The 16,148-nt window shown below is 41.2% G+C and overlaps 1 protein-coding gene across 1 annotated transcript in view; it reads right to left on the reverse strand.

Annotated features, from left to right (window-relative positions):
* The window catches only part of LCP2 (lymphocyte cytosolic protein 2), a 29,569-nt gene extending 22,085 nt beyond the window's left edge, over positions 1–7,484 (reverse strand). The window contains exons 1-3 of the mRNA XM_040078358.2: positions 7,295–7,484; positions 4,872–4,934; positions 2,335–2,381 (exon numbers count right to left, since the gene is read on the reverse strand). Coding sequence (XP_039934292.1) covers positions 2,335–2,381; positions 4,872–4,934; positions 7,295–7,372 — 188 coding nt within the window. The 5' untranslated portion in view covers positions 7,373–7,484. The remainder of the gene's footprint in view (positions 1–2,334; positions 2,382–4,871; positions 4,935–7,294) is intronic.
* Between the last annotated feature and the right edge of the window lie 8,664 nt (positions 7,485–16,148).

Here is a 16,148-nt window from a genome sequence, read left to right on the forward strand (position 1 = left end):
ATTTGCTGAGGGGCAATCTCTCTTGTGAATGTATCTTTTATTCATTTCGCCACTGGCCAACGCTGGAAGTGTAACACCTGCTGTTTCTATTAAGCTTTTTGCAAAATACACTCGGGTTCTAGCACTGCTATTAACTATTAGGTAGTGTAACTATAATATGTTAATGCCTCTTGCAGCTTGTTGAAGAACTCTTCTACATATTATACTAACACTACAACCAGTTGAGGTTTGCATTATGATACAAAAGAAGAGTGTGAACGTGCTCTGGCAGGTCACCAGCCAGCATTTTGCGTTTCGATGAGGGTGTGGAGATTCTGAAATAAATTCTGTTTAAAAAATTCTGTTTCTGTTTAAAAAAATGGCAGATTCTTCTGCCCATTAATTCTATCCAGGAGGGATGTTTTGGGGTTAAGTGGATTTTTGGTTTATTGTTGTTGTTGGAGGTTTTGGGGGGTTTTTTTGGTTGTTTTTAGTGAGAATCAGTCCTCTTCCCTGTTAAATTCTCTAAATTCTTGTTTTAAACAGTGGCATTACATGGAGGACCTTTCTGCACGTATAATCACCATATTCCAGTGAATATTTTGCTTGTTTATAAGTATGAAAAAGTCTGAGAATAGAGGCCTTAGTTTCAGAGCTTTCCTTGAAATTTAAATATCTACTTATTTATTCAGCTCCTCAAGCTGTGCACCAAGCTTCATTCTTCTTTTAAAGCTCTTGATTTCAAATTCTCTTTTTGAGAAATCAAAAAGATCTGAGTGAAAAGGCTGTTCAGTTTCTGCTGGGGTGTAACAAGTGAGAAACCCAAAAGACCTGTCTAAAAAAGGCTGTTCACTTTTTCTAGGGTGTGAAAATCAAATTTTGAGGTATCAATAGATTCAATAAGGAGGCAGGAGCAACTCCACATGGTTAGATTTCATTTTAATGATTCACATGGCATTAATATCTCTGGTATGTCTGAGTTTATTAGACCATCTCATAAATTTGAAAGGAAATCACCAGAAGTTCTCAAAATTAAGTGCTCAGACAATGAGAACAAGAAGTAATTCTGCCAAAGGACTGCTAAGGTGGGACAAAATATGAGAGAATTACAAGTTCTACAGTATGGTAAGTTGAGTCTGTCGCAGACAATCTGGTCTATCATCAACATTGTTAAATGTTTCTTTCAATTGAAAGTGAGTTCAGAAATTCTGAGACATCAGAGCATCTTTTTAAAATAATATCTGTACCTCCTAACTAACACATTGTACACCACCAACCCCTATTATTAGGATATTTATTGTGTGAAAATATAGGTGTGATTGTAAGAAATCAGTCACATCCAAGGCTTTCAAATTCAGTCCTTCATATCTAGTCTGAACAAGGGTGTCCTGCTGAGCTCAGCTCTTCCCACCAGCTCACCCATGGGCACAAAACTTTGCAATATTCATATCTTCCCCAAAATACCTTCCACAAGCTCTGATGCACCAGAAAAGGCAAAACAAATTTTATCCTGTGCAGCAAAATTAAGATATGCATGCAGGGAGGGAGTCTGGAACTGGGAAATGAACAACAAAGACACAGCCATGCTGGAACAGCTTGAATTCCCCTTTTCTTCTCCCTCTTGTGTTTGGAAGACCATGAAGTGCTCCACGTGTCTCATGGTTGGAAACCTTCCAACCTCCAGCTTAAATATGTAGCAGAGAACTCATAGCAAAATCAAATCCTTCATTTCTCACCATGAAATATTAGAAGAAGCCAATTTCTCTTACTCAGTATTGACTTAATGGGATTCATTAAGTAGCTTCTATGAAATTACGGAAGCTATTCAGATGAATTGGAAACTTTTTCAAGGCCTAATCCACAGGAGCTGAGGAAAGCCATTGAATATTGAATCACATGGTCCAGACTGATTTCTCTTGAACACCCACCCAATGCAAAAGCACATGAAAATAATTTCAAAGCCTCAGCTGTTGTGGACATAACTGACTTTTTTGGGTTTTTTTTTTTCCCCTTTAAGTTAAAGTCAACAGTTAAGCAGTGAGCAGTTAAGTTGTACTTCAAAGGTAATACTTGCATGAAAGTTTAACCTTTGTGTAGCTGCTGTCAGTCAAAGAATTTATGCACGAGTTCTTTTGAACATCCCCCAGATAATTTTCTTGTATTGTATCATTTTGCTTGAGCAGTCACGACAACACTCATTTTATTTTGGAATATTCTTCTTTTTCTCTCAGTACACTTCAATAAACAAGTCTCTAACCAGTCACTTACAAATCACTTGCCTGATATTTTCTATGAGATTTTGTTGCAAAACAGCTAAAATAACTTTTAACATTAAAATAGTTTGATTTTACTCACGGCACTCTGAGCTTTGGAAATTTCTGAATATCACTTTCAGACATGTTCTGGAAAGGAAACACATGGGATATGTGACAAAATTGTCCATGGAGCACCCTGTGACTTAGCCAAGTCATACGCATATACTCAAAAATGTGCCATGAATTCATGTGGAATTTACATGACTTCAGAAGCCAGGTATATTGAATTCCTTCGTGTCTGCACAGTGAAATTAGGCAAGACTGTGCGTGATTGCAAAATTTCAGGGTAGAACTGTAGATTTTAAAATACAGAACCTTTGGCTGGAGTTTTGTTATAAGAACCTTATCTGTAACAGAGTACACGAAAACATCCCATGTTCTAGGGAACACATAGCTAGAAAAAACTCCCTGGACTTAAAAAGCAGCCTTGGTAGCGTAAAAAAACTCTTTCTAGAAACAGGGATGGGGGAGGATGTTTGTTCCCCCCTCAACCATAACCACTGGACTGAGTTCCCCCCTGACTGAGATGTGCTGTCTGGAAACCTTTCCTGATGCTCCTGCAGAGTCATCCCATCTCTTCCTCCAGCATGTGCAAATCCACAGTTAGGACAGATTCAGGCATCATGACCACTTTGGATTTCATAGATTTGGTGTTTTGTTCAGTTAATCACAAGCTTCATGGATCCTCTTTGGAACAGAGATGATAGTCTGGTCCTTTTTGTCTTTTTACTGGTAGCAGTAATAGGTTTTTAATTACACATTGGTTCACAAAGCTGTCAGTGTCAATGCTCAGGACAGAACAAATCCTATTTGTGTTTTTCCACACTATTTTGCCTCTGGGAGGAGTGAAACACAGGAAAAATGTACTGCTTTTATGGAAATGTCCTGCAGTACTTCCTGAAGAATCGTAGTTTTTCTCAAGGATTTTTAAGCTTCTCTCTGGAGTTCTGTTCTGGTGATAAACCTGACAAATATTAGAGGTATAAACTCTTTTACAAGGGCCACATTTCTGTTTTAAATAATAGAGAATTTTATTAGAATAAGTTACATGGAACCTCTTTGGTTTTATTCCTACTGCATCTCAACAGGGCTTTCCTTGTAGTGGCCAGTAGACACAGCAAGGTGACTCTGAAATCAGGATTTATTCTGATTAGTTTTAGAGCAACACTTTTACTCCAGGTTTATCATGTAAATCTGACAACAGCTACAAACCCAGCAAACACTCAGCCTGAGCAGCTGCTTCTGTGCAAATGTAATTTGGCAGATTCCAGTCACTCACAAAATGTAAGAAGATGTTTCTTAGGAAAACCATTCATAGATTTCTTTTTCTGTGGTTCTGTTTAACAAGTGAACCTTTTCCTTTTTTTTTTTTTTTTTTTTTTTTTTTTCATTATACAATCGCCAAGTAATTCAAAAGCTTAAAAAGATTCTGAGCAGAGGTGAGCAGCTGCTGGGCTTGCTCAGTAGAAAACATCCTTCGTATCTGCTGGGATGCCTCTGAAGAGCTGCTGCACTCTGAGCTAATTACAGAAACACTCTGGAAACAATAGAAAATCACAAAAAAGCACTTAGAAATCACACAGTTATTGCACTTTCTATCTGCACCTCACAAATTACCAGAATGTCATTCTGCTTCCACAGCCAGAACTCTCACTCCAGCCAGAGATCCTCAGTGCTTGAGGTGAGGAGGATCTCTTGGGGGCTGGTAGGACAAATCCCATGGAACATCTGAATAATGCTGACTGCACTCTCCAGAAGGAGGGAGGCTCATTGAGGCTCGAAAATTTTTATGTTTTGTTTCAATGAAATGTAAAAAAAATGGAATATTCGGACAAGTAAATGAAAAATACAAAACTTTAGAAGAGGTATGCAGAGATCTCCCCACTATGACAAATTAAACAGAAGACCAAAATTACTACTTCTGGAGAAACAGAAATAATATTTGAAAATAAAAGTAAAAAGCAGTAATACTAAAAGCTCCTACACATCTCCATGGATGTATATTTAAGACCTGGAAACAGCTGCTATGTTGGTGGAAGTTATCAGCTTTTTTCTAAAATTAAGCCAAGCCTGGAACAATGTTGATTTAAAGACACTGGGACTTTGCTTACTAGTTTTGATGCTCTAAAATTATATTGATTTTGTGTATTGCTACAGAAGAAATTTAATTTTCTCTATAGAGGAATGAAGGAGATATTCCAATGAAAGGCCAGTCATTCTGAGCAGGGCTGTGTCTTCTTTAGTATGAGAGGATAATTAATAAATGTGGGTTTCTGTAGTTAATATTTGAAAACAAGAACTTCCTATAAATAAAGAGAAGAATTCAAGGCAAGATTATTGGTTTAGAACTTCCCTGACAGTTTAAAATATACTAAAAAATATTAATATTGAACAATATGCATGGGGTCCCAGCATTCTATATTTAAAGCAAGTTGTCTAGCTAATTTTAACAAAAGCATTTACTTCCCATGTTTATACCTGGAATGTGGCTCTTCATCTGCCAGTGCAAAATAAGGAGGAGGCAAAAACATCACTTGGTTGGAATTTTACAGGAAGGCATTTTACCACTCCACTTACCAAAAACCTTTGTCCATTTATGCTGTGCTTCCTCACGACTTTCTCACAGTCCTTATACTTTAGCTGTCAATGAGAAGAAGATGATTATTGCACCCATAATTATAAGAATCAGTAAAGATACTCAAACATATGGCTGGCTTTGAGTAGATGCTTTCAAGATACCTTTTTGTATTCTATGGCCTGCCTAAATGGGTCTTTTGGTTCCATAACCATGGATTTTTATTACATCCTTCTGTGGGCTTAAGGGTTTTCATCTATTTAGGAACACGTTATTCCTCACATTTACAAATCACCTCACAGCTGCCTGGCCCAAAGAAATATTTGAAAAAATGGATTTTTGTGGTCCTGACTGGAATGAGCAGCTGCAGAAGTAGAGCAAAACCCCTTTTATCCAGGGATACTAAAGCTGACTGATCCCAGTCACAGAATTCATTGTTGGGATCCAAAAGCTTTCATTTCTGGATGGAAATCTCACTTGTTAATGCTGGAAATGATAATATTTGTAAGGCTTTTCCACAGTATTATGTTTTCCAGTAGCATTTAGAACAAGGTTATATGATCTTTAGAAGTTGCTCATGTACAGGTTGACCACAAAGCAAGACATGACTTTTAAACATTTCCAACAGTTGTCCTTATTATTATTATTATTATTATTTGAACAGTAATGGCATAACATAAGAACACAATTTATTTTTTTGATCTGGATTTTTTCTGTTTCAAGTTGGTCAGGTCCATATCAGAAGGAGCCCAAAGAGCAGGCAGACAAAGTGACTTTTGGAGGCTTTGAGACAAAAGAATGACTCTTATTCTGTCTGAAACTTTAGTCAGCGAAAGTTATGCAGAGGAATCACCCTGTGCTGCTGGGATAGCTCCCCTAAAGCAGAGAGGCTCTTACAGGGAGCTTTATGTCCTTTATAGTTCTATCCCATTTTTTCATTTTAAGACATAACATTGTAACTTGGTGTACGTGAGAACAGATCCTGGAAACAACCGAACATCAGAGAGAATATTTTTAGGAGCCACCTTCAGTTGTTCATATGAAGGAACAGACCTAACTCTGGTAAATATTTTAGAATACAGATTAAAACTTTTGTGCAGGTGGAGGACTTAAACCTGTAAATAATTTCTTTCATACAGTGAGTGCTATAATGATGTTACCAACACAAGTCTGTATGCAGAGGGAAGCAACACATCACTGTGATTGTGATCTAATCTCAATCTTGAAGTAAATGATAAAAAAGCTGTTTAGCTATTTAAAAATAAACCTTGGAATATCCCAGATATGAACATCTTTGCTTTTTCTAAACAAACAAACAAATTCAGATATTATTTTAAAATTTGGTTCTTCATCAGTTCATTCATTCTCTGAGTTTATCTGGGGACAAGATCTGGTTACAGGTACCCTGGCTGACTTGGGCTGACACGCTTGTCTTGATTTTTCAGATTGCTTAAACTCCTTTTGCTCTGATTTAGCTCCCCAAGAGTGGAATGCCATTATCTCTGTTCTGGAGAGCATCTTGATCACTAGAAGGGAGGCACTACAGATGAATGTGCATTCACTCATGGTAGAATTTACAGTTGATCCTTTTATCACTGTTCAGAATATTATTATCGGATCTTTCAGAAAGCCGTTTTCCCCTTCCTAATTTCTTGGAAATGGTGGCCCAACTTCCCCCTGCACTGTTGTTGTAATGTTTTTTGTACTTGTCTGAAGTTACGTGTTGATAATGATCTCATCTGTTCCATCTCCAGTTTTTGGTTTCACTTTCCTGTGCCACTAACTCCTGCACCCTAAAATTAGGGGCTTGTAAGTAGTTGGTAGTTTCATTTCTCTGGAGATTTGATAGACACAGAGACTCTGTGTTTGATCTGCTCATCTTTATTAAGTACTTCTGCATTCTACTATCAAACTTGCCTCAACTCCCCAGATAAGACTCTCACGGAGTTACAGGAGCCATTGAAAAAAATAAACTTCATGTTATTTCAAAATCAACCCAGGGTGTTCCAAGCTTTCAAGTGTAGCCATGGTTATGATTAACAAAGACATTCAGAGGTTCATTTGTTACACCAAGCAATTTGGAAAAAAATACCACTTCTGAAAATCATTGAAGATGAAACAGAAAACTTGTAACCTTCACACCTTAGTGCCTTCCTCAGCTGTTAATGTGCGTTACACCAACAAGCATTGTAATAACATGGTTATTTTCTCTAACTAAGCCATGAGTTTCTCTTATATCCAATCTAAAAATCCCTTTCAAGATGCATTTTCGCTGACCAGTTGAGCTCAGCCTCTCATTTGAAAGCGGTTTTGCTTTTAGTTCTGCAGCGAACTTTGCTCACTATAAAATATCTGAATTTAGCCCAATCCATATTACAACTGTTTGCTCCTCCATCAGATAAAGACAAAGCGCGGCCAAACTCACCGTCCTGAAATATTCTGCTAAGTCATCTGGGTCCCAGGTGAGCACGTCGGAGCGGTAGGGGACGTTCCTCAGGTCCATGGTTGGTTTCTCCCCAAGGCAGTCACGGAGCGTTCATAGCCGTGCTGCCAATGACACAGCCATGGATTCCCTCTGTGTGGCCACCTCCAAGGAATTCCTTGCCCAGCCTTCAGCTGCTTCTGTCAAGGAGCTCTTCTGGTCAATATAAATTAAGTTGCGAGTTCGTTCCAGAGAGACGCTGCTTCCTCTGGTACAAAATGGTCTCTTCTCAGAAAAGTTTCAGCTAGTCAGCCTTACCACTTCCTTTCTCTGAATATAAATAAGTAAACAAGGAAGCACAGCAGAGGGTTGAAAATGCTCTGCCTGCTACATAGAATAAGTGCCTATGGACCCTAACTGCTTGTAACTGCACACATAAATATGTATTTATTCACATTATACATGTGTAAAGTTATTTGCATATTATCTGCATAGGTGTGGGGTTCTCTTCTGTGCAAGTCTAGCCCAGGTAAGCCCCCCCCCAAAAAAACAAAATGTTCACTTAAGAGAAACTTCATTAATTTACCTCAGTACCTGAAATATCCTTCTTTATACAATTAAAGGTTATTGTCAGAGCTGTATGAGGAACTAATGAATTAACAATGGAATTACAGCCAGCATTGCTTCCAATAAAGAATCACTCAATTAAACTAAAAATGTACAAGTTTAGATGACAAATTATTATGTTACCATTGTATAAATAGTTCATTTTTTGGCTAATTTTTACAAGGATTTTTGTACCTGAAAAAGAACCCATAAAACCATAATATTACCACAGGGACATGATAGACTTCTATGTGTCCTGCATGGCCAATTGATAGACTTTTATCTGTCCTGCACAACCAATTCAGACACCCTCATATCAAGCAGGTCCCTTTGCTGAGATTACATTGATTCCAAGTGTGTCTATTTTTAAAAACAGCCAGCATACCCATTCTCCCTTTTCTTGTTGTGGAACATCTCCCAAAACCGTGTTGGTATGAATCCTTGGGCTCACTCCTCCCTTAGACTGCATAAAAGGTGGCGATTTCTGAGCTTGCCAGACTAGTAAAATAGGTGCATAGTTCTAAAGCACTGGGAAGGAAAGTTCCTCTTCTTTTTATGGAGAAATGAAATGCATCCCTCTTGTCTCCAGTCACTGACAACCTCCCAATCTCGTGTCTGCAATCTGCAGGTGTTGCATATGAGTGCTTGTATTTGAAAAACCTACAAGTCTTCACAGTAAGAGCTTTCCTTTTGAAATTCAGAGTCTGATGTAGAGTAGCTTGGTTTTTTCCTGGAGAAATTCTGCTAAATTATGACAACATGGTATTTAAAACTCTCTGAAATTAAACTGCTGTCACAGCTGTTCTAAGCAGAGTAGCATTTATCAAATACATGCTATAGCTGTGTTTTCTGGGTTCTTACTTGAAATTACCTGTGTGAATCATCTGAGGCATGTCCTGACATTATCACAGAAATATTATCACCTCTAGGTCAGGGGATGAAATAGGACTAAATGAACTGGTGACAAAGAATGCCCAAAGGAAAAGCTGCTTTGCTGGTACATTGTCAGCAGTGGTAAAGGGGAGGTTACAGAACTACACCTCAAACATCCCATCACACCCCCTGGATTTCAGGAAGAAGCCTGTGTTAAATTTCTAATTGCTTTTTCTAAGATGTGTTTCATTACTTTCTAATCTGGTTTCTATTCCAAATCCAGTGTAGCAGATCTAATTGCAATTGTGTTACTCCTTATTTGTATTAATATGAAACTAATTAGTCTGGTCAAAATTTATGCTGGTGGTGTCATAGGAGAATGTCAGTATCATTTATTCTGATGCTGAGAAAGGAGGATCAGTGACCTCTAAAATTGATCTCCCACTCTCAAGAGCAGCTAACACAGAAATTCTAACACATGTATCTATTATTATTTGCTCGCATCCTGTCTGTGGCACTGAGTACATCATAGCTACGTGCAGATTTCATGCACTTTTTGCAAAACCCAGCTGCACATGAACTTGAGCTCTGTCTTTCTCTACAACTTCTTTTGTAACATCATAAACACATCAGATATGGTGCCCCAGTGAGGCTTGCTGAGGAAACACCACTTTATATTTTCTGTATCTGAATTTTCAGATATACTCCTACAGCAGTCGGCAACCCCATGAGATGGATTTTAAGCTCTTAGATTTTCAAAAGCTGAGAAACACTGGCTTTACTGCTATTATCAGGTGCATGTTTTTCTACTGAGACTTTTTCTCCCTCTTTTTAAAAGAGCTAGGTGTTCCATAGGTATTTTATAGCCTGTTTGAAAATGTGAGGCTCAAACCATTTTAGGCAATACAGGGAGGAAATTCACACCGCTGACATTTTGCTGCCTTCAAAGAGCAGCAACATTTTCGATTTTCTCTCACCTCTCTCTGGTGGCCCTCTGTCCCTGTTTTAAGTGGAGTCAAGGGCTTTGAACCACTTTCAGAAGGGTTTAGTCTTAAAGAGTAACTCAGGTTACGTGTCCATATCCCTAGAGCCAAACAAAAAAAAAGTTCAAACCTTGTAAGAATTTCGTCTTCATGTTCACCTCACTCCCAAAGAGAAGTGGATCTTTATGGAGTGGTTTATGTTTGTCCTGCCCAAATTTGTTTTTAAAAGACTGGGATAGGTTCTTCCTTTTGCCCTGGAAATTTTTACCCTAGACAGCTTATAGTTCCCTTTTTAACATGACATGTCCGATTCCCAGGCTGCATCACCCAGCTGTAACTGTGAGAGACTGGAATGTCAGCGTTAATTCGGTGCTTTGCTGAGGCCAGATGGAAGGGAAGGAGAGGATTTGGATGTGTGGTGGACAAACCTCTGATCATAAGAACAGCCCTGGTGCCAAGGGGATTCCGATATTTTCTGAAATTTCAGATACTTTCATCACCCACCTCGAGAGGATGAGCACAACAAACTGATCTTTGCTTAGCAACGAACTGGGTTCAGAGCCAGATAAGGGAGATAAGGGAGATAAGCAGGACCCCGTGAGGTGGATAATGCTTTTTTTACCATGTCAATGTCCTCCCTTACACACCTGGCTCAGGTGTAAATCTCCCCCCGGGGAAAGCATCAGGATATTCACATTCACATCTAGGCCGATTTGAAAAAGCAGTTTGCAGGAATGGAATCTCGAGGCTTCCTCCCCACCCAGCCCCGAACTGGTGACTGCCAGGTGTAAGAGCAGGGATGGATGGACCCTGAATCTGACACTTTAATGGGAACAGCAGCTGAGCTAATTGCTAACCAACCTACCTGCCTCTGGGATGGATGGCTTGAATAAAACTGTCTGAGATGCTGGCTTCAAATCCAATTTCACACCAAACAAACAAACAAACAAACAAACAAACAAACAAAAATGTGTTCTCTATAGGAACTCAGTCCTCAGCAAAGATTTTCCTGGATGGGAAAAAAAAAAATGCGTACTTCAAGAAGCACCTTTTCCATTGCCAGTGAATAGTGTTACTCTGAGCAGTTGCCAAGATGGAGTTTAGGCAATTCCAAAAGGCCTGAAATCCTAAAGCACAACCACTGTAGAGTGCAGCTGGACTCTATTTAGAAACCAAAGAGAATCAAATATTTACTAAAGTACTGTAAAAAATAAGGCAAGTACCTAGAGATATTCTAGCAAGAGCAGTTTGCTCAGGTACATGTTTTATACCGCTCTGTTTGTGTCTTGTTAGTCCAGAAATGCTGCACACAAATGCAGAGAACACTTAGGAGACCTCAACAGAGCTGTCTACTGAGGAAATACCAAAAAAAAAAAAAAAAAAAAAACCAGTTTGCTAAGTCTGAGAAAGGGAAGTTGAAGATGAGGGAAGGAAAAAAGGAGATAAACTTTGTGACTTTGGATGATAGTAGTCAGCTGTTCTCGTGACCTGTGAAGGGCTCTGCAAGCAAGAAAAGCTGCTGCAAGCCTGAGAAGGAGGAATTGGGGACTGAAGATCTCTCCTCCAGTATTTAGGCTGCTCAGTGCAGTTCAGCAGCTCGGTTCAGGAGCTGCCAAACAGGGTCAGCTGTACTGTGACACACAAGGGGCCAAAAGGACACCTGGAAATGGTGTTCTGTTTTGGACATGACCCTTCTGTACTAACAGTGTCTTCCAGGTACAGAACTCTGCCAGTGAACACACTGGTCTTGTACCTGAGGTCTCCAGTTTGATGGAGCCATTGGAGCTTAAGGAAAAGATGAAGCAAGTTAAAACACACCCTTTAGTCTGGGCTAACTGCTCAAACCCTTTCCCCCTGCACTGTGAAAAAGCACAGATTTCCTGCCCCAGCTCCAGCCAGCCTGCTGCCCAGGGGGAGCTGCTGAAACCTTGGTTCTGCAAGGCTCCAGTGACCCCCAAGGGTTTTTTCCACCAGCCCAGCTCCATTTTGCCAGAATAGCTCCTGCTCCTGCTCCGACCCCTCCTGTCCCCTCTGCAGCACTGCAGGATTGGGCTGTGCTGGGGAACCTCCCAGCTCCACTGGAAACCAGAGTCTGTGGGAGCTGCTGTCCCTGGATGGAACTGAAGCCTAAGGGATCCCTGTTCAATAACAGGCTTTCCATTTGCTTTGCCTTCTTTCGGGTTTTGGTAGGGGTTTTTTCTTGTACAGGTTTATTAAAAAAACCCCAAAATTGTTCTCTTTCAGCAATGATGCTGGAACAAAAGTTTTGATTTTTGTTTCATTTAAGTTTTTTAAACAGCAGTATTTCGAGTCCCCCCAACTATTCTGACAGCTAATGATGATTATTTTAACTCAACCCATTTTGCTATTTTAATCAAATGAATTACTGACACCCATCAGCAGCTTATTGGCTCTGACATTGTTTCTAAGTGATCTTTTATTCAGTCAGGCAGTCTTTTTTCTAACCTAAACAAAGCTACTTTGTAGCTTCAACTCTACAGAAACTTGCAGAGTTTATACTGTAAACTGGTTGCCAACATGGGATCTTGGTCATTGTTGCAGTTGCAATGTTCCTGCCCATACACAAACTCATAACTGGATTCTGATCCTAATAGATTTCCAATTCTCTAAATATTTCAGCTTGCTGACCAGTAAGAAGAGCACTTGTGATTTGGAAATGCTGTGAAAAATAAAAAAGCTTCTACAGCTTTTCCACTGACACATACTCATTTCAGACCTTCTCAAGAAAAGATTTTGTCAGTCCTGAAAGTTTTCAAGGGTGTATTTCACAGACCAGAAAATACACAGGTGACTCGGAGAAAACTGCTGCTACTCAACATCATCTTGGGTATAGTTTTGCTTTTAATGTTGGTTTTGTTTTCAATCTTTATGTTCCTCTCTATGACTGGCTTAGAGTTTCCAGGGAGCTGAATTGTTGAACACCCTATGCTTTTCAACTTCTCATTGTCATGTTCAAAATACAGCGTATTCATAAGAGACTTTTTTTTAATAAAGAAGCATTTTACATTTACTTTTAATTGTACACATGTATTGTACTATGAGTGGACTTAAGACAATTCCTTTTATCCCCTGGCTTATTATGAAGGAGGGCCAGCACAGGCCAAAAGTACTTGTCCCTGATCTGTCAGGGCTCTTCTCTGAGATGTGGATTAAAGTAACACCAGAGTAGGATCTCACCTCAATCATACCTTCCCATTCACATAATAGAATACCTGCAACTACTGTTTTGCAGACAAATATCAGAGGATTAAAATGGATGAAAATATATTAATGTTTTTCTCTTTTATCTCCAGCCAACAAAATTTGAGACGGGGTAGGAGAGAAGATTCAGTCTCATTTTGCCATCTAGTGGCAACACTTTGGCTGGCTGAGATGCATTTCGGAAAAGCAAACTGGCATGAGCTAGAGGTGGGTATGAGTTACTAATTCTTTGGAAAAATCAGTCATTTTTCTACTTAAAATATTAAGAAGCCTATTAACATTTTATAGCAGCACTGCACAAATAGGAACATTGCTAAAATGGATTTTCATTTGCATGTACTTAGGTGAGCAGAGCCTATTTCAGTAGTCCAGTGTTTCATCGTGTCTTTATGAATCTGGATCACTAGTGACTTTTTCCTTGTGGATGTCTTGGTATGAGAGAGAGTTATCTGCCAAGGAAGACAGGAGCCTCCCTTGGAATGGAAAATGTAAACTCCTTCCCTCCGAATGATTATCATTCTGAAGTTAAGGGGCTCTCAGGCAAAGCCGTGAGAGTAGGAATGACAGTTCTTTGCTAGTGTGTAGAATAAAGCAAACAAACAAACAAACAAACAAACAAACAAACAGCACGCGCGGCGTTACACACGAGCAGAGCCACAAACGCGGGGTGCAGTTCCGCCCACGGCCGCCAGGGGCGCTGCTGGCCCCCGGCTGGGCAGGGCGGGCACGGTGATGCCCCCCGCGCCTGCAGGGGGCGCTGCGGCGTGACCTCAGGGAGCACGCGCTAATGGCGGCTCGGGCGAGACGGGGAGCGATGGAGGAGAGGCCTCGCTTCGCTAACACCCTGGGCCAGCCGAGCCCCGTGCCCCTGCAGGACAGTGAGAAACACCGAGCTGGGCCGGCAGGAATGAGCAGGACTCCCGGGCCGGTGGACGAGATGTACCAGGAGCTCCGGAGCTGTGGCTGTCTTGGCAGATAGGGGTGCGAGGCTGCAGTGCAGTGAATGCTCAGAGCAGGGCTGAAGGAGCGGCAGGGCCGGGACAGCGGCGGCCTGGCTCTGAGCAGGGCAGGGTGAGGCGAGCTCAGGGTCCCAGGCACCTGAGCAGGGTGAGGCGAGCTCAGGGTCCCAGGCACCTGAGCAGGGTGAGGCGACCTCAGGGTCCCAGGCACCTGAGCAGATGGGGATAGGTCCGTCTTTTAGTGAGGCAGGTGTCAATAAGGCCCAGTTCAGTGGCTGCTCTCACGAGGCTCACCCCACGGCAGAAGCAGCACCTCTGGGCTGGGCTATGGCAGCAGCGAATTCCCTTCCTCAAGCAGCAGTTCTGGCCCTCCTCGTCTGAAGGAGAGACAGAGAAAGACAGAGACAGAGAGCCAGCAGCTTCCCCAGCCCCACCCTTTACCTTCGACATTCTCCTCGTATCCCTGCCCCTCAGAGAGAACTCCCAGATGAGAAGTGCAACCAGATGCCCTCCTCCTCTGGGCTTCATCACTTCTTTTGTTTCTTAAGTGCCCAGATGTGCTTCCTAGCTAGTTATGTGGAAAAAAAAATCTGTAAGTAAAAAGGAAGAAAAGGAAAGAAGCCTAACTCCCAACAGTGAATATGAATCATTCATTTCCCTTTCTACTTACTCTTGGATTTTTACCAAGACAATGGTACAGTCAAGCAGTTTATCTCTAAAAATATAAAGGACAGCTCGAGGCAGACTATCTGGACAAGTTATTTCTTCCTTCCTAAGGAGAAAAACCAAAACTTTTAAACTTCTTTTTAATCATTCTATTTTTGTATTCAATTTTTTAAATTTTTTTTTTTTTTTGTGGGTGTCTGCATTTCAAGGTTTATAGTACGATTTTTTTTTTTCCCCTCTCTTCTCACAGTTTTGTGAGATACTGGTCATTATTTGAACCTGTGAGATCCTATTGTGCTGCTTTGGGGCCTTGTGGAATAAGTGAGTATAGCCTGGCAAGCGACAATGCTGTGGAGGGTTTGGAATTTTCTTTGGAACAGGGGGGCTGCATTCCTGGGCCAGAAGTGCTGAGCTGCCACAGCAGGAGTAACCAGAGTTCTTGTTAATAGATCCACTGGGGAGCATTAGAGGTGCAATTACATTGAATGAGTGGTGTTTGTAAATAAAAATATGTAGGGTCTATTTTAGAACCACTTAGAAGCAGTGGAAAGCAGAGATGAAGCTCTCACTGCCTGTGGATCCAGTAATTAGATTTGATTTGATGGCTGGTGGTTTGAGTGGTGGTCACAATCTTGACCCATCAGGGGTGGAAGGAAGCCCAAGAAACACCAGGATGAGTGGGTTAATACACATTTAGGTTTAGGTGGAACACGTGGGTACCTCCTCTGGGGACGGGAATTTTGCACTGTCTGAAGGGTCTTTGAGAGTTTATGACCCTTTTTATGTCATGGCCCCTGCCTCTCACTTGAGCAAAGTTGAGCCAGTTATGCCCTATCACAAGGGAAAATAGCCTTCAGCCCCAAGTGGGTGAATGTCCCGTGTGAACGTCACCCTTCCTTGGGGCAGGGGGGAGGACGTGGGCGTCAAAACAAGCACCATGGTCTGTCTGGCTTCCCCCCTCACCCGGCTCAAACAGGAGCCTCTGGCGCTGTGTGTGCACCCCCTCTGTCTCAAGCAGATCAGGTTTCGCCACCACGCCCTCAAAACGTCTGCTCCTCACCCTGAACCGGCGCCGCCGAAGCACCGGGTGTCTGCACAAATGGACCACTAACATTTCAGTCTCTCGTACGGGTGCAGTTCGTCATGCAGTGGAGATTTAGGACAATGCACTCTCCTGTGCATCACACATTGTTTGAAGGATTTCCTTCAGTAGATATTTCTGACCCCCCCTCCCCAAAAAAAAAAAAAAAAAAAAAAAAAAAAAAAAAAATTCGCCTTTGTTAGCACGTATTATAAAAAGCAGCACGAAGCCTTCCAGCTCTGCAAGTATGAATAGGTTCAAACCCGGCCTGTCTTCGGGACGTTGTTATCTGACGTGTAATTGCACTGATGATTGGACTAGATGGTCTTGAAGGTCTCTTCCGACCTTGACGCTTCTGCTACGAGAGTTTGGTTGTGTTGCTGTAGCCCTTAAAGCAACTCCTCACCTTCCCTTCGCCTCCCTTGCCTTGCATACAAGAAGACAAGTTGAAGGAGAGGCGCAGCAAG

The sequence above is a fragment of the Hirundo rustica genome, chromosome 14 (assembly GCF_015227805.2).
Source record: "Hirundo rustica isolate bHirRus1 chromosome 14, bHirRus1.pri.v3, whole genome shotgun sequence".
Lineage (NCBI taxonomy): Eukaryota > Metazoa > Chordata > Aves > Passeriformes > Hirundinidae > Hirundo > Hirundo rustica.